The sequence below is a fragment of the Heloderma suspectum genome, chromosome 2 (assembly GCF_057233095.1).
Source record: "Heloderma suspectum isolate Gila_16-S chromosome 2, 16-S_ref, whole genome shotgun sequence".
Taxonomy (NCBI): domain Eukaryota; kingdom Metazoa; phylum Chordata; class Lepidosauria; order Squamata; family Helodermatidae; genus Heloderma; species Heloderma suspectum.
In genome coordinates, this window is record NC_139459.1 from 169,193,465 (window position 1) to 169,212,533 (window position 19,069).

At 45.4% G+C, this 19,069-nt stretch overlaps 1 protein-coding gene across 2 annotated transcripts in view; it reads right to left on the minus strand.

The window, feature by feature from the left end:
- The window catches only part of LOC146353179 (intercellular adhesion molecule 5-like), a 25,074-nt gene continuing 6,005 nt past the window's right edge, over positions 1-19,069 (minus strand). The window contains exons 2-7 of one of the 2 annotated variants that reach the window (XM_084835884.1): positions 17,029-17,286; positions 14,869-15,186; positions 13,942-14,220; positions 12,503-12,778; positions 10,825-11,067; positions 1-401 (exon numbers count right to left, since the gene is read on the minus strand). In XM_084835884.1, coding sequence (XP_084692010.1) covers positions 394-401; positions 10,825-11,067; positions 12,503-12,778; positions 13,942-14,220; positions 14,869-15,186; positions 17,029-17,286 — 1,382 coding nt within the window. In that variant the 3' untranslated portion in view covers positions 1-393. Of the gene's footprint in view, positions 402-4,715; positions 8,998-10,824; positions 11,068-12,502; positions 12,779-13,941; positions 14,221-14,868; positions 15,187-17,028; positions 17,287-19,069 lie in introns of those variants that run through there. The other variant, XM_084835883.1, reaches the window with a different exon arrangement.

A 19,069-nucleotide genomic window follows, 5' to 3' on the forward strand; every position in this document is an offset into this window, starting at 1 on the left:
CCACCCAGAGCAAATCTTGGGGAATTCTTAAAAAAACTTCTCTTTGGCGGGCAAGAGAAGTTCTGAACTGTATTTGACTTTATACAAACAGACAAGAGGGTTGGTTTTTCTCCTCCTCCTCACTCAAATCTTTGAGAAGAGTGGGTTCCCATGGTTGCAGAGAAACAAATCTGGGGCTGTTTTGTCAGTCGCCATTATCCAGCAACAGGAAGGGCTGCAGCTCAGTGGCAGAGCGCATGCTTGGCATGCAGAAGGCCCCAGGTTCAATCCCCAGCATCTTCAGGCAGGGCTAGGAACGAATCCTGCCCGAAACCCTGGAGAGCCACTGCTGCCAGTCAGTGTCGACAATACTGGGCTAGATGGACCCAGGTCTGACTCAGTACAAGGCAGCTCCTACGTTCCTATGAACAGAAAGCTTTAATTACAAAATAGAAGTTTGAGGTTTGTTTTTTAAGTGGAGGGAAGATAAATATTGCTAATTGATGCGATCCTACATGTGCCTACTGAGAAGTCCCATTATGTTTAATGAGGCATACCCTCAGGAAAGTGTGCATAGGATTCCAGCACAAGTTACTTTTGCAGGGAGGTTTGCACCTTGAAGTTCTGCATGTTTACTCAGAAATAAGTCCTGAGGTGTGAGCATGGTACTGCAGGCTTAACACAGTGCCTACCCAATTCTAATGAACTGACTACCCTTTCAGCTTAGTCCTATGCATGTTTTGTGATTTGTGGCTTTGGTTGTTTTTTTGCATGAACTCTAGCTTCATTGGTGAGGGAAAGGCACTTAGTACATGCTCAGAGTTTCTCCATAATTTAGCCCTAGTTTTGAAAACAGACTCATTGGCTGAATCCTGGTGAAGTCTTGGTACAAATGAAGTTATGAGGAGGACGATACAATGAGAGCTTGTGCAAGAACTCTCAAAACCACTGTCTATTATTTTTTAGAAATCATGGAGGATGGGGGAAGTGCCAGATGGCTGGAGGAGGGCTAATGTGGTCCCTATCTTCAAAAGGGGTAAAAAGGAGGAACCTGGGAACTACAGACCAGTCAGTCTGACATCAATCCCTGGGAAAATTCTGGAGCAGATGATAAAGGAATCCATCTGGAAGCACCTTGAAAACAATGCCGTGATTACTCGAAGCCAACATGGATTTGTCAAGAACAAGTCCTGCCAGACGAATCTGATCTCATTTTTTGATCAAGTAACCTCCCTTGTGGACCATGGGAATGCTGTAGACATCACATACCTCGACTTCAGCAAGCTTTCGACAAAGTGCCCCATGATCTCCTGATGAGCAAACTAGCTCAAAGTGGGCTAGATGAAACAATGATCTGGTGGATCCACACTTGGCTACAGAATCGGACTCAAAGAGTGCTTATCAATGGGACCTTCTCAAGCTGGGGAGAGGTAACGAGGGGGGTACCGCAAGGCTCAGTCCTGGGCTCAGTGCTGTTCAACATTTTTATTAATGACTTGGAGGAGGAGGTGCAGGAAATGCTGATCAAATTTGCAGATGACACAAAATTGGGCGGGATAGCTAATACTTTGGAAGACAGAAACAAAATTCCAAGTGATCTAGATAGACTGGAGCGCTGGGCAGAAAACAACAGAATGACATTTAATAGGGATAAATGCCAAGTTCTGCACTAGGAAAAAGAAACCAAATGCACACTTACAAGATGGGGGATACGTGGCTCAACAACACTACAAGCGAGAAGGATCTTGGAATTGTTGTAGATCACAAGCTGAATGTGAGCCAACAATGTGATGTGGCTGCAAAAAAAGGCCAATGCTCTTTTGGGCTGCATTCATAGAAGCATAGCTTCCAAATCCCGGGAAGTACTAGTTCCGCTCTACTCAGCACTGGTTAGGCCTCATCTGGAGTACTGTGTCCAGTTCTGGGCACCACACTTTAAGAAGGATGCAGACAAACTGGAGAGGGTTCAGAGGAGGGCAACAAAGATGATCAGGGGACTGGAAACAAAGCCCTGTGAAGAGAGACTGAAAGAACTGGGCATGCTTAGCCTTGACTTGAGAAGAGAAGACTGAGGGGAGATATGATAGCGCTGTTCAAGTACTTGAAAGGTTGTCACAGAAAGGAAGGCCAGGATCTCTTCTTGGTCATCCCAGAGTGCAGGACACGGAATAATGGGCTCAAGTTACAGGAAGCCAGATTCCGGCTGAACATCAGGAAAAACTTCCTGACTGTTAGCGCAATAGGACAATGGAACCAATTACCTAGGGAGGTGGTGGGCTCTCCCACACTGGAGGCATTCAAGACAAGGCTGGACAGCCGTCTGTCAGGGATGCTCTGACTTGGATTCCTGCATTGAGCAAGGGGTTGGACTCGATGGCCTTGTAGGCCCCTTCCAACCCTACTGTTCTATGATTCTATAACAAGGAGGAAGTAGAGAGGAGTTGCACAAAACAAGACATCTGTTTTTATGAAGAGTTGCTGGAGGATGGTAGGATGAGGAGGGATGGTTGCATGGAGGGGAGTAGAATTGGTAGGGGGAGAATCTGAGTGCCCAGTGGTGAAAGAAAAACATTCTGCATATGCTCAGAGGCACTCTATATTTAAGAACATAAGAGCCGTGCTGCATCAGACCAAGGTCCATCTAGTCCAGCTTTCTGTTCACACAGTGGCCAACCAGATGCTCATGGGAAAACCCACAAGCAGGACATGAGTGCTGTATCACCTTCCCACCCATGTTCCCCTGTTGCTAACTTTGGGGAAATGTAAATAAATTCTAGTCATTCTAAATATGCATGCATGTATATCCTTCAGAAACTTTGCAGGTTTCTTGCCTGCGGGACATCTCTAATGACCTGTGCATTTTCATACAAATTTACCCAAAAACTATTGGAAAAGAGGTGAATGGAAGGGAAAGCAAATCACTCCCTCTCCCAAATTGGAGAACTCCCCTTCCACATGAACTGCTGCACCTATCCTTCTGAACCTTTGCTGGTTTCTTACTTAGGGACACCTCTATGCTGTCTGTAATTTTCAGAACAATGGTCCACAAGGAACATAGGGAGATAAGTATGTCCTCTTTTGGAGGCCTCAAATGTCAAGGCCACCCTTGCACAAAAACCCTTGTGGCTATCATTCTGAAATTTGGCAGACATGATCTCCTCTGATGGGGCAATGAATCCTGAAATTTGTATCCAATTCTTCCAAGTAATAAAAAATGTTATTGGCAGTTCCTTTTAAAAGAAAATCCAAATATAACCCCCTGCACCTATTTTTCTGACATTGGGCAGGTGTAATCGCCTTCTAGGGGGCTATTGTGCATGAAATTATCATCCAGTTCTGACCAAGAGAAAAAAGTTAGTTTTTTTCTAATATCCCATAGTAGTCAACAGGAAGCATAAAGATTCATTTTTCCAAACATTGACTCAGGTTTGGTGCTTAGCTGAAGTGGTGGCCAGAGGAGAAGTGGGATGTTTTCCAAAATGCTGAATCAGGGTCTGAAGTGGGGTGGGAAGGTCAGTGCACACTTCTTATGTATGTATGTATGTAATTTATACACTCACGCAAGCACACCGCATGCATACACCCCCACACACATGTATTAGACATGCGCTTAGACTCTTGTATGTGTGTGTGTGTGTGTGTGTGTGTGTATATATATATATACACACACACACACACACACACACACACACATATACATACTTACGCAAATTTGTATTATGGGTCTGTGCCCCAGATCTTTTAAGAACTTAGCAATGCCCCTGGCTAAGAGAGTTTCCACTTTCACCCTTCCCAGTTCAGCTTAAAAGTTCTTCACTGTGGAGTAGGTTCTGTGTGTTCTTAAAAAGGATTTTAACGTCCTTTGCAGAGGCGATTCCAGAAAAATGACTAGCTTGGGGCAAGCGATAAGGTGGCCAAGATCATTTTTAATGGTGCAAAGATTTTCCCATGCATGGGAAATATAGACATACTGCGACTGAGAGTTAGGGGAGAAGGCAATTTGGGGGGAGTGCCCACTACCCCTTGGAATCCCCCCTGGGCCTTGGAGAGAGCTGATTTACACATGACACTCCCACCACCACCACCACCAAACTGTACTTCGGGACTCATCCTCTAGCTAATTTGAATTGTATGGGCGGGGGGGGGGGGGGCTGAGGACACAAGGAGCAGGAGTCCGCCCTTTTCTCAGTACGACAAGTGTTTCTCATTTACATACTTTGCAGCTTTAATGTTAATGTTTCCCTGATGAGCTTTTCTAGACGAGGCTTTTACTGTACGTTTATCATTCCTCACTCATGGTTGTTCATGGGTGCTTTAGACAATGCTGTGACCCTCCAGTTTTGCTTGTTTTTTAAGAGCACTGCGGGGGGAGGTTTGGGGCGAGGAAAATCATGCCTGCGTTGACATGGCAAAAACAAAGCACAAGTCCGCAGCCCCTGTTCCGCTGTACTATATGGCCATCTAGAGGTTATGTAGCAGAAAGGCAGGAAAGGAAAATAGCTTAATGAGGAGCTACAATCTTAATTCTGTAATGAAACCAGGAGTAGAGACAACAGGTTAAACAGCCTCACCTAGAAAAGCTCCATGTGGCTTTCGCCACATCGTCTTTCCCAAGCACCTCAGCCCTCATGTACGTGTTCTTCTGTTCTTTTCTTTTCTTTTTAACCTGCCATATTTCTGTTACAAAGTAACATTTGAAGCAATACAAAATTAAACAGATTAAAGTATTAAATGTTGTATCTCTTGTCGTATGATGTTTTATTGGTTTTAACCCGTGCAACATTTTGGGTTTATTCTTATTATTTTTTTCAAAGCAGAATATACATAATTAAAATCACAATAATCACCACCACAGAAATTTTAATATGGTTATCACAGTAATCATATACTTAATTCCTACTTCTAAATTCTAAAAGTTCTAAAAATAGAACCCAGGAAATGGTCTGAGGGCACATGAGGCAGCCATCTTGCTGAAGCGAAAGAGGACCTGTCTAGTCAGTGCCTGGGTTGGAGATGATGAAGGGAAGGAACCTTATTTTATTGGCCATGAATTCCATGATGGAAGAAAGGATATGGTTTGAGACGTGGTGAGTAGGGGCTGAAATTACTTTTGTCAGCTTTATAAACCACCCACCACCCACAGCCGCTGCCGCCCCGGAGGCTTTTCTCCTCTCTCTTTCCCCAGCAGCGGTCATGAGGGCAGACCTCTTTTATTGGAAGAACTGTGGCTTTAAGAACTTGTTCCCAGGTGGAATACTTTTGTCGAGGCACAAGTGTCAGGGGGAGGCTGCAAGCAGACTGATAAAAGGCTGCAGAGTTCACTGGCCACTAGTCTGTCACTACCAGAGGGGTGCAGCCATTCAACAACCCCAAAGGCGGAGAACTTTGGGGTCTTTACTTATCTTGCATTCCCTTCTGATTGATTGGTTTGTAAGTTTCTATGCTTCCAGACAAGGCTTTTGTGATGCAATCGCCCTGCCTAAATCATGAAATTTTAGCAGGGGTGGGGTGGGGAGTCCAGATGACATTGTCTTCACCGTGTAACCCTCCTGTGAGAGTTGCCCACCCCTGCCCCACCAGACTCCACCCCCTGGTCTATTGCTCCCAGTCCCCCTGCCTCTTTTTGCCCTGTCTCAGGGTCTAAGAATCAGGTCCTGGCAACTCCATCTGAGCTGAATTAGATGGGAGTCTGTGGCTGCAATCTGGAGTTAAAGGTTGAAAGGTCACCCTTTCCCCATTCCCCATATTAAGGCATCCTGCCCATTTACCAGAGATGTGAGATAAGTGGTTCTTTCGTCTTCTTTTTTCATCTGGTTCTCTTTGTGCATATTTGGATGGGTTCCTTTCCTTACAAAAAGAGCTGAGGCCGGGGAAACCATTTACTGCAAAATTGTCTCTCTTGTTCCACAGTTTCAGCCACATTCTTGGAGGGATGTGCCAATGACTGAGGGTGTTGCTGTTGTTGCCTGATGTTTTTATCCCTCCTCCAAGAGTTTTCCCCAGGCCACTGCAGAGATGTCAGTTTGGAGGTGCTCCCCCCGTTTTCAGAGCCAGCTGAAAACCCCATTCAAAGTGACTGACGCACAATTTCAGGGGGCCAGTCTAGGACAAAGTCAAGGAGGGTGCTGGGACCCAATGTGAGGGTTGCAGACTACTTTAACTGGTGATTCTAAAGACATTCCTGATTATAGCTGCCTGGTCTCCTGAGGCTCAGACCCAGAGACCGAGTGGAAACAGCCTGGGAGCTAAAAACGTGGTAGTGCACGAGTTGGAGCCTGGAGACAGTGGGTGATTTAAAAAACAGAGATCTGAATCTTTCCCTTCTACCTATCACCAGTGCAGGATGGTTGGCCTCTTTCTAATGTGTCTTCAAAATACATTTTGAATACAAATGGAACCCACAACAAAACCATCTGCAGCTGTTTGATCGCAGCTGTCTGATTGCCTCTTGAGCTATGAGTCTGGAGGGCACTCTTGGACGGAAGAGAACTTTGGAAAAAGACACGAGCCCACGTCTCAGACCCCATCTCTCTCAATGGGCTCCCTCGAGGAGAATGCTACCAGCCCCTGCCTGAAATGTTGCAGTGTATCCTCACTTCCTAACAGGAGTGCAAGCCAGCCATGCTCTTCCCCTGGATATTCCATTCCGTTCCGTTCCGCACCTGGTTTTTCTTTTCTTTTCTGTTTTTTCAGCTGACACTTTACATTCTGTGGCCCTGAGCATGCTCACTCCTCATTGGGCTGCTTTTCTGAGGGGCTCCCCCCTTAGGATTTAATTTTTTATATTCCTGCAGGCCTTGTGTTTCCCCCAAACATGCTGATCCTTCCTTCTCATTTCTCAGTGGCTCTGTTTTGGTGGCCTCTGAGAATCCAAAGTTGGCCACCACTGTATTAAGGGATGCAAACACAGTCTCACGCCAGCCTCTACAATTTTCTGTGCAGTCTGTTCCCATCCTTATAGATGGTTGTGTAATAATGTGATGGAGCAGCCAAGGAAGTCTCATCACTGAATGCCTTATATCCCTTAGAAGATGTCTCATCCAACTTACTGCTAGCAACCTGCATTGTTTTGTAGTCACACAGAGAGACTCAGCATGCTGCAGTGAAAATTTTATTTACTTTACAAAACAGTTTTAGAAATCGCATCAGCTTTACTATTTAAACTCTTGGATTCACTCCACTACTACGGCCACGCACTGTGCTTTCATCTGCTACAATTTCCAGCTGATGGCATGAGCAGAATTAAGAAATTGCTATTATCCTTCCTGCAGTAAAACATGCATGTAAAACCAAATACATGCAAGATAGGATTAGAAGACTTGCTGGGCTTTGAAGAAAAAAATTATCCATCACATTTGGGAAGATGCATGAAAAACAATGTGCAGTCCCTTCCATTAAATTGTTGTTTGGGGGTTCATCATCCAGAACATACACTCCAAGCATGGAAAGGCTGTGCATACAAGTCAAGGAGTTCTGTAAAAATTCAGATGCTTCCATGATGATAAGTTGAAAAATCTGCAAGAGAACTTTCTTGCTGTCCTAAGACACCAGGGCCATTTTGCATGCATAAGATGTATACTAAAAAAAAATGCAATGCATGAAGCATCTGGTGGGTGTTTTCAGACGTGCGTGTGACTCTGGCCCTCTCTTGCACCCATTTTGCCACATGCGAGTGTTGTTCATGCAGGGCAGAATGTGGAAGAGAAACCAAACATCTGTAGTAGCCAATACAGTTTTTTACATTCACTCTACAGAGTAATTTCTGAGCCAACGGCCGCTTAAGCCTCATGTGTGGAAAAAGGCCTGAACTGATTCTGATGTTTTTATACCAGCAGAGGTGTGGAAAAACTGGGCTCATGCAAACCCATGACCCAGCACCCCTCTTTTTAAGATATATCCTTCACCTTCAAGAGGATGTTGCTTTCCGCTGCAGTGGGTGACTTGGGTCTGTTCCATCCCCTTCCTTTATTGCAGTCCGTTTCAATGTCCAAATATTCTTCTGGTTAGGAAAGGCTTCATATCAGCATTCCCGATGACAATAAATACGAGTCAACTTAGAGTTATATGATATGTTGTGTCTTTCAACAAGACAATCCTGAGTTTGCGTACCAGGAGACAAAATAGAAAACCATCCAGGCTTCCTGCCACTTGATCCCATAAGCCAGAAGAACTGTGGTCTTTCTTGAAGTCCCAACTGATGCCAGCTTGCTCTGTGAAAAGCTTGCTAGTGAATTGCCCCAGAAATAGACATTATTTCTGCCATGCAATGTGCGATCATGTCCTTGCCTACTGATAATCCCAGTAAATCTGATGGTACAAAAAGGATCAGGGCAGACACTTCACATGCCAGGGACTAAAAGCTTAGAACTGAATTGTCCGTTAGTGGGAGAAGAAGCCAACGCTCATTGTGACACTTCCATCTTCCTGCTCCAGTACAACCTGGTCTCTCCTAGCGTCGCTTCCTACTGAGTTACTGAATGCTATCAGATCTCTTTCAAACCATCCACAGCTGTGTGACCACCTCCTGAGCTAAAAATCTAGAGGACAATCCTGGATGGAAGAAGAGGTCTTAAGAAAAAGACATGAGGCACAGGTCTTTGACCCCATTCCGTGTAGTGAATACTACCGACCATTGTAGGAAAGTGCAGAAATCCAGTTAGAGTACTGCCCATCAGTTGTTCTGTCCCTGAGGCATGCTTTCCTATTTTCTGTGCCCAGTGAGAGGGGCGATGATCCCTGATAGCAGCTACAGTCTTGCCGGCATGGGGCTGAGCACCTCCTCCGTTCCTAGCAGCCCCCTGTCGAGTTAGACATTTGCGGTTTGTGCATTGCCATTCAGGCACTTTTGCTCCATGGGGCATCCTGCTCCTTGCTGCTGTTTCTGTCGCTGCTGCTGCTTTAGGCGGTATTTCCTGATTTTATGGCTTCTGTAATACACAGAATAGCTCACTGCAGCCGCAAGACCAATAACTGCCACAAGAGTTGGTAGGATTATTGCAAGGATGTTGAGCTGGGAAGCTGTGAAAGGAAAAGACAATTCCACAGAGTTGCAATTCTGCCATCTACTCAAGACACTTGCAGAAAAACACTTCATTTGGTTTTGGAAAGGACAACATTCTAGTCCTCATGGATGAAAGGAAATACATGCAAACTGCTAAATGCCAAATGCGCAGGTAGGGCCTGGGTGAGGCCTTTGCCAGGGACCACACTGCAGGTGCACTGCATGCCCCCCCTGCCCCTTTCCCTGGCTTCCAAACCTCTGCTGCTTCCCACAACTACGTTGCTGTTTAATGCTGGGCATGCCTAAGGGCTCCTTCACACGGAGGTTATATCCTGCTATTGAGATGGCTCAATCAAGGAAGTTTGCAAGCTCTTTAGATGACACCGTGAACCTCCAGGGCATCACCTGCACTAAATGACCTTTGTTCTGTTTTTAAATAGATCGCAGATAATGAGCCATCAGATTACTCCACTGTGTTCCACTTGAGTTCTCTCCATGAAAAGAGGAACAGAGGCAAGAAGAGGAGCGAGATCAATGAAAGATAATGGAAGACTCAGATAGTGGGAGAAGGAGGGGGGAAGGGGAGGAGGGGAAGGAAGCGCCTGTAAAGGGAGTCAGTTGTGATCCTGCATTTAAAACGGAAGCAGAAAGCCCTGTTTTACATGCAGGATTTTAGGCTGGTGTAGAGATGCTCTAAGCCTCCATATCCTGTCCCTCCCTGGATCTCCCTAGTGCTGTAAGAAGTTTGATAGCTTAAGACAATGAGGCACATTTATGCATATGTGCTCACCTCCAAAAGCAGGATTTGGGGCTTTTTAATGTACATTGCCCAATAATTTAAAGTTATGGAGCAATATTTGCCTAAGCAACAGGAGAATCAAGTCCTCTGAGATGGGAAACAGGCAATCTTTTAAAAAGAGAATTGAAGGCAGTCCAGTAGAGAAAACATCACGTATGGCAGGGGTGCACAACCCGTGCTCCCCCAGGGCCTGAATTGCGTCCTCCCAGGGGTGCCTCAATCCCCTGCCACTGCCAAATTTTCTCCCCCAGGGAATCCTGATGCAAATCGCTCTTTCCTCACTGTCTGTGTGCGCGCATGTGTGTCTGTGCATTTAAACCTGAGCCAGCATCACATGCAGCCCTCAGGGTCAAAAAGGTTGTGCACCCTTGCCCTATGGTGTATGCTATGGATTTTGAGAGCATGTCATGGGCATACACACAAAATAGTGCGGGGGGGCTGCCCATTCATGAAATAGCTACCGTGGTTTGAAGGGCCATTCACAAGACGCTAATTTCTCAATAGGCAATGAGGTGAGACTAGTAGAAAAGTAACTTAAACACAAGGCAGAGGTGGGGTCAAAGCTCCAAAACACAAAACCACTCTTTTTGAAGCCAGATACAGATGGTGCTGGAGGGCAGCATCCCCACTTTAAAAACAATTTCTAAAAATCTTATGAAATGAAATAATAATCAGGAAGGGGAGGGAGCCTGTCAGTCCCCGAGAGGTGCCTGCAGGCACTGAGACCTCAGGTGTTTTGGTCATCTACAGTCTTTGGCTTTTGAGCCTGAGAATGTTTAACTTCCTCCAAGGCTGTCACCTGACAAAGGCTACTCATCCAGCCAATAGTTGAGGTGACATCTGAGCATCTCTCAGATCCAAACCCAAAGGAGTCTCTACACTGGGCTCCCCTGGGTCATTAGCCAGGATGTCTACCTGTTGGCCTCGCTGGGATAAATTTCATAACTCACAATTTGGCCCTGTATTTTTAGCACAGTAAACTTAAAAGTTGCAAGTCCAAAGGATGGTTTTGCTTTGTTCTTTTAGGACAAGGAGGTTAACTTACGTTCGACACGTACGGTCACATTTCTAACATCAGAGCCAAATGGGTTGGTGGCGATGCAGCGATAGGTGCCCTGATGTCCTCTGCTGACATGCTGCTGTACTCCAATGTCGTAAGTCTTGTCACCTTGCTTGCATTCAACAGCAGGCTGTGGGTTCCCCCAGGCTGAACAGGTAAAAGTCTCTTCATCGCCCTCCTTCCAGGTCAACATACTAGGGCAGCTAGAATTGTTCATCCGGGGCCCATCTAGAATGGAGAAGACAACAGGGTTATTTTCCTCGGCAATGTGAAATAAAAGGCACTATCCCACCATGCAAAACTTCGGTAGAATTGGTAATCATTTCACGCAGTTTAGGCAGTGCATGCTGGATCCTAAGTGGATCCCGGAATCTACATGGAAGCAGGCAGGCTGCAGAACGTGGAACGTGGCCTCCAGTGTGGAATCTAGCGGCTTGCATAGAATCTGGGGTTGGCTCACACGCACCTTTTAATATGGGGCAAGGCCTACTTGACTGGGACTGGAAGGAGATTATGTCAACTGATGGACACGTCTTCTTGTGAGGTCAACAGAGTGCCTGTTTGATTGATAAACGTTCATCACATGGCATCTGTGTGTGAATAAGTCGTCACAGAACAAGCAGCACAGATCGAACTGTCATATCAGTTCATATCGCCCCAAACAGAATGCTCTTCAGTGGAGTCGGTATGCACAAACTGCATGCGACTTTGGGAGTCGAGGTCAGTACCTGGGTCTCCTGCAGTTCTGAAAAATGCTGACGGCAGCCATGGAAAGGAGGATTGGTGTTGTTTCCCCAATCCAAATTACCCCCCACTGCACAGGTACCTGTATGTTCCCCTCCCCCGCACAGGGCAAATAGGAGCTCTGGGGGTGACAATTTGGGCTGAGAAAATGGCATGGGGGAAAGGGGTATTTCTGCCCCCCCCCACTGCAGCTGCTTATACCATTGTTAAATATCATAACATATCTGACCACAACTCTCTCAACAGCACATCAGATGTGAATAATCAGGTCTTCAGCAGTTACCTGAAGGGAAACTTGAAGTATGCAGGCGCCTCCCAGATTTCTAAGGAAAGTTAGAACATGTATTGGCAATGTCGGTTAAAAAACATGGAGGTTAGGTTAGGTCTTCCAGTGGCTTCCTAACCTCCAACTTTATAGGCCAATTTCTGAATCAGTATTACCATGTCATCCATCTCACCCTTCTTTCCTAGTTCATGGGAATTAAATAATGTTCTACATAAGTTCATGCCTCCCCCACAGATGTACAAATTGTGTGTATATAGCCTGGTTCTCAGTGATGTGGTAAACTTGCATCTGGCCTGTACCACTTCAGAAGGCAAAAATTCCATACCAAAATAAAAATCTAAGCACACAGAAAACCCGCATGCCAAGGAGAAGGCTGAGCTAGTTCTCTGTGTGCTGGATTTCTTTTAATGTAGTAGCACTGAGTCGTGTGAGCCCTCACCTGCAGTTTGAAGTGGTATAGCCCAAACACAGGCTTGCCACCTCCGTGAAAACTAAGCCAGTACGTATATATGTATGCAGAGTTGTCGAATTTACATGATTCATTCTGTTGTCAGAAGTCATTATTCTGCTGCATAAAGAGAAAAGGTTTTAATCTCTAGGAATAAAACATTATTCACAGTATTCCCTACTCACAGAAGACAGTGAGGTTGACAGATGTCTCTTTTACAACTGGGCGCCCATCAACCATCAGCTCCACTCGGCATATGAATTCCCTCCCATCGTCTTCTTCCTGCGTTGTCACTGCAAATGTCAGGAAAGGAGGGCGTCCACTTGCTAAGATTCGCTTGCTATCGCTGATCCGCATTTCGGTACCAGGGGACTCCGTGCCATCAGAACTGCAATTAATGGTCACCCTTTTGTTGACCAGGACCTCTGGCTGGTCAAGGCCCAGGGTGGGTGTGGGCAAGCCTGGAAGAGAATACAGCACAGCAACCATTACACATCTCATTTGCTTGACTGCTACAGGTATTATAAGACTAGCTACTTCCTGTCAAATTAGCTTAACAGACTTTTTAAAAAGGTCTCTCTGTCAATCACTGGTTACAAGATAATTAAATATATCCCTCGTGTTCGGAGGCAGTACACCTGTGGTGGACAGAATTCCAGATACTGGGGAACAAACTGGGGGAAGCCAGGTGGATGGTTTCTTTCCTCTCCTGTTTGTGGGCTGCCTGGAAAGGTGGCCGGGCCAGTTTTACATTCTAGAATGGGGTGGGGGACCTGTGGCATGGTTGGATTCCAGTTCCCATCAGCCTCAGCCAGCATGGCCAATGGTCAGAGGTGATGAGAGTTGTAGTCCAACAACATCTGCAGGGCCACAGATTCACCACTTGTGACAGGCAGTAGAAAGACCTCCCAATCTTCTGTCACCCCCCCCCACGCACACGCCTTCTCCCCCTCTTGACATGGAGAGGTTGCCCTGCCTCCGCCCCTGGAACAATGATCTGAAAGCCTGTCCGTGAATGGCAGCCAGATCTCCGTCTTTTTGCCAGGCAGGCCCAGTGTGTGGAGGGGAGGCCTGCAACCTGCACCCCCACTGGGGCCCTGTTTCCTAGATGTCAGGTCACCCGCTGCCAGGGCTGCTGGGCAGGTTTTGCCCCCATCACAACATGCTTCTCAAGGGCAACTTCTTACTATTCCCCGTAGGAAAGAAGAGAAGCAATTATCTTAGATCGATTTGTAGGTTTCCTTGGGTGCCTTCAGGCAAAGAGGTGGGTTATAAATGAGGGAAACCTGAGAAATTTCCATCTTTGCAAATTTTGATACAACTTGACCTCCTGGACTGACATGCACATTGGAACTTAGTTTTTCACTTGAATTTTGCCCATCCCCAATATTCCCATGCAGTTCTCAGCTGCCAAAAACATATCAATGTGCTATTTAGAATGCGGGGGGGGGGGGGGTGTTGGCAAAAAAATACATTTAGTGTGACCAAGTGGCTAACACACGATTGTGGGTTTTGCTTTCCAAACAAAGGCAATTTCAATTAGCTGTTTCCAGTTTGATTGGATGGAAGGAGGGGAATCTTGTGTCGGGAGTTCAGACAGGCTAATTGAAGAGATGAAACTCACTGTACACATTCACCGCCTTCTCCGCCGTTCTGGTCACTGGCCCCAGAGAGACTGTGCAGATCAGCTTATGTTCCCCTGCTGACGGGGAGGACACCAGAGCCTGGGCACTCACTCTGTCCCCTGACACGCTTCTGCTGAAGTTCCTTCTCTCCCCTGCAAACGAGAGATCGAACTGGGCGTCTTCAGCTGGGAAAACTCCAGACACATCACATGTCACGGTCATCTCCGTATTGGTCTCTATGGACAGTGGGGTTTCGAGACGGGGATCCATTGGAAAAACTGTCAAGGCAAGAAAAGAACCAAGGCAGTTATTTAAGAGCAACCGCAGCTGAGATAATATCTTCCTCAAATAGCGAGCTCTGGTGGCGAGTGCCGGTGCAACAGAAATGGAGTCAAAACGATGCCACAGAGAAACAAGGAAAAAGTATCAGCATGGCTGGGGAATGCCAAGGACTGCCGAAGTCCAAAACACCTTTTAAAAAATGAACCCAAGGAGGCAAAAATCCCCACAAACTGAGAAGTAAATATGTTCCGTGGCCACAGAATGCCTCTGTGCACTTGCTGCCTTCTCCGGTTGGAGCAATGGAAATAAATTATAGGCAAAAGCATGAAAATGATGTGCAGATGAGCTTATATTCAGCTGTAGTTTCTTTGCGTATTGCCAGGAACTACTCCATTTCAATAACAAAATGAAATACTTCCATCATGGATGGGAAACTGAAGCCCAAAGATGCCCTTCTTGAGGATATGCAAGGGAACCCAAATAACGAACATGAGGGAAATCCATCATCTCTGGAGTTGTAGACAACTTGCACTATCAAAATGTATAACTGGGTTTATGCCCATTAGCAGAAATTCAATGAATGCATGCCTTTTTCTAGCTGCAACTTTCCTATAAGGGAATTGGAGCAGCAGAGGTGAACTCACCAACAGCTGTTAGTGGTTCACTGCTGAATGCCTTTTCAAATCGTGGCCCTTCAGGTCTCAGATCCAGAGCTGCGTGGCAGGTGATTTCTGCCTTGTGGTCATTTTGCTGAGCGGTTATGTTGTAGGTCACCACAACTTCGGCAGCTTCAGGTGCAATATGATTCACAAATGTCCGCACCAGAAGTTTTTCTCGCCCTTTGAGCAAGGTCACGGTGAGCTTCCGGATGGGGGCAACACTGGGAACCCGGCAGGTCAAAGTATACTTCTTACCCACCTCCATCTTTGGCACTGGGTCCAGCACGACATGCTCTGGAGCTCCTGGAATAGAATACAATAGCATAAATCTTGATTAATATAATTAAGAGGGGGTGAAAGTTTAAAATAATTAATTTTCTGGGCCTGTTTGCATATCTTGACAACCAGTGTGGGCTGCCATTTTGAATATGTGAGCTGTGGCAGGCACATGCCATGGCGGTCATGTTGTGCGAACCCGGGCACCATGGGTTATTTGAGGGTTAAACAATCCTCAGATAACCTTCGAACAATTTGTGGAGATGTGAAGCTTCAGTGCCTGCATTCTACAAATTTAGATTGTATTATGCAAACTAGTACAAATGGCAGACTAAATTATGCAACCTACATGGAAACAGGAAAAAGTACCTGATTCGCATAATTTATATTATTATGCCACAGAGTTGATCTTCTCCAGGACAAGAATTCAAATTACTTTGGTACAGAGATTATGTATTTTTGTTATTTTTAGTCCAAAGACTAGATAGTCTTGCCTCTTGGGGCAGGACTGGCTATGAGCAAAGGGAAAACGTGGGGAGGAGGTGCTCCCAATGTTCTCTCCTAAGAGACATTTCTGTGCTTCTAGAGGGACTTTCCCGGGGTTTGGCCCTCAACGGTGGGCCACTTTCCCTCACCAAATCCAGAATCTAACCAACTGCAGCCCAGGAAACCATTCTCATCGGGGATGGTTTTGCTATAGGGTTACACAGGGGTGATGGGGGTGATGGAGGCATTTCAGCATTTATGTCATTTGACCTGGATGCTTTTGCATGGTTGGTAATATATAGCTATCTACCCTTGGCCTTTAGGCCGGGGCAATGTAAAGATACTTATTGGAAAAGACCCTGATGCTGGGGAAGACTGAAGGCAAAAGGAGAAGGGGACGGCAGAGGATGAGATGGCTAGATAGCATCACCGATGCAATGAATATGAACTTGAGCACACTGCGGGAGAGAGCGGAGGACAAGAAGGCCTGGCGTGCTATGGTCCAAGGGGTCATGAAGAGTCGGATACGACTGAACAACAACAACAATGTAAAGATCCCTATTAAAAATAGATGACTACATACTCTGGGTTTGCCATTAAACGTTTGCATAAAACTCCGAATTTTATGCACATATCAAATGACAGTTTTCTTGGAGCTTCATCCTTCAGTTGGGCAGGGAAGAGTAGAGGAAGAGGCAAAGCTCAGGGAGAGCACATGCTTTGCAAGCAAAACCTCCCAGGTTCAATCTCTGACAGCACAGCTCTCATTTTATTTTATTTTTTAATATCCTATCCATCAGTTTATAATGAAATTTCAAAGGCAAAAATGTCAAAATACAAAATATGACAATATATTACAAGACTGTTTCAATAATAGGAAAAGAAGCGGTGATTAAAAGAGCAGAAAGCAACATGAAATCCAACGTCGGCAATGTGAAGAGAAGAATATAGCTAGGAATGAATGGAGTTCAAAGGCCTGGGTAAATCAAAAGGGCTTCAGCTGGGGCCAGAAAGCCCAGGGCCAGCAGCACCAAGGCAAGCTTCTAAAGTCTAGAGTTCTAAAGTCAGGGAACCACGGCCCTGGATCTTAGGTTAATGTGCGGGGAAAGATCCCTTGCGTGACGCCTGGGGAGCCACTCCCAGTCAGATTACTGGGCTGGATGGACCAATGGTGGGAGTGAGTCAGGGTTTTACACTGAGCTTCCTGAGCCAGCCACTTTCTTTCCAGCTGAGACTCAACCTCCAGCTGTGGCCCTGAAAGGGCGAGTCCTCCCGGTGTTCAGCAAGCAGCCTCCAGCTCCCCTCAAGGCAAGCAGCACCCTCGATTGTCAGCAGCCCTTCATGACCACTTGTTATCCCAACACAGCCTGACGCATGACTTACGGTAAACCGTGATCTTTGTACGCTGAAGTTTTAAACCACTCTCACAAGTAGCATAGCACAATGGGGCAGCCGTCCAGTCGGTGACATTCGTGAGATTGAAGGCTTTCCAAGTCATCCCAGCTCCTGCGGAAACCTGTTTTATGCTGGTCTCAAAGCGAATTCTATCACAGTTGGAGCTGCAGTTCAACACAACGGAGCCTCCAAATTCCACCACAGGCTCTTCTGGCCAAATTCTGATGAATTCTGCTTCCTTAGCTCCTGAAAGTGCAACAGATATAACTTGTATAAAAGGGCAGATATATAAGGGAAATATAAAAACGGTAAGATTACAATGGGGGAAGTAAAGAGGAGATAGGAAAACAAACAAACAAACAAAGTGGAGTTACACCAGATATGGTGAAATGTAGAGAGGGGGTTACATAGCAGGCAAGGAGGTAAAATATGCTTCTCAGGGAAACAGATACCTGGCTGTTAATATCTATTGCCCTTTATCCAACTCTGTGTTTTAAATTTAAAAAGCCTTTGTATGTGAACAGGTGTCAGGTCCGGCTCTAGATTTGAGGGAGGCCTCGACAATGTCCCTTCTGGTGGGTTCCTTCCTACATAAGTGGTCCTACTTCCAGTTATATCAACCTTCAAAGAAAAAAATTCCACTAACAGTTCTGGAGTCCCTCTGGAGTGATGTTTGAGATCCCAACATTTGAATACATAATCCTCATTTAGACTTTACAAGTCCAAATAAAGGAGCATGTTACAGTGTCTAATTTAGGTATATGTATGAGCCCTGAGACTGGGCCTCCTGAATCCTTGCTGAGGCAGGCAGCTGATGCTTTGTGAATTTGTCTGAGCTGAGGATTTGACACTGAAGACTTCATATAATCGAAACACTTCTGGCAGATGGCAAACAACAGCAATGCTTTTAACAGATTGTTATTAGTATGTGATGAAGACACATTAAACTGTTGTGAATTGCCCAGAGAGCTTCAGCTATCGAGCGGTATAGAAATGAAAGAAAGAAATATTTTCTTCTTTCTTTATTATTTACTTCATTTCTATTATTATTATTCATTTCATTTGCTTCACAGCATTTTTTGTATAATATTGCATATGATTACTGATTTGAAGTTACTTATCTAGTCTCATATGTTTGTACTTTCAGTTGTTTATTTTTAGCCTGTGTTCCATAAACTAGTTTAATTGATTCTTGTGTAAAATTTGCTGGGATTCTTGACTTCATATTTGTCTCTGGTTCTAAATAATCAGGAAATAATTTCTCCTGGTTTTGTTTTCCCATTTGGATGAGAATCACGTTGTTCATGATCCAGCAAGTGGTATGTACATGGAAGCCTGTATTCACACACATGGTTTCTTGGCTAGGTCAAAGTGTCCATCTTGCAGAGGAACAAAGAAGAGCCATCAACATGGAAATGCTGTGAACCCAACACAGCAAGCTGTAAACGAGGATGAAATGTCAAAGCAAGTCTCTCATGCACAATGCCATATGTACCCTACAGCGGTTCAAATCCTGCCTCAACAAAAGCTGGAACACATTTTCCAAATGGAACAAGACTGTACAATTTCTCCTATGTTGCCAACTTTATTTTTTTTAATTGTGATTTGCTTATGCAGGTTATCCTTGTCAAGTGAAGGGCCAGAGAACAATGAGGGTACTGAAGAGCCACCTGCAAAACCACAGGAAGTCTTAAGTGGCTTTTCCTGTGGCTTCTGAGCAGGAATTGTCCACACACTTTCTAGCATTTGTTTGCAGTCATAAGGTCTAAAAACTTGCTTTATTATGAAAGTGTCGGGAAGCTGAATTCTGTGACCAGAACCACAGTCTGCACCTTTTCTGCAGTCTCACTGAATTGCAGAAACCATGCAGTCCTGCTTATATGTGGCATTAATTATGTTACTAGTGAAGAGGGGATAATTATTTAACACACAGCTGGTTCACACATGCAATGGTTTCCCCTTTTTGACTTGGCATTTGATGAGAAGCCACTGTGAGCCTTTCTGTATGATGCTTTTATTGTGCACTTGT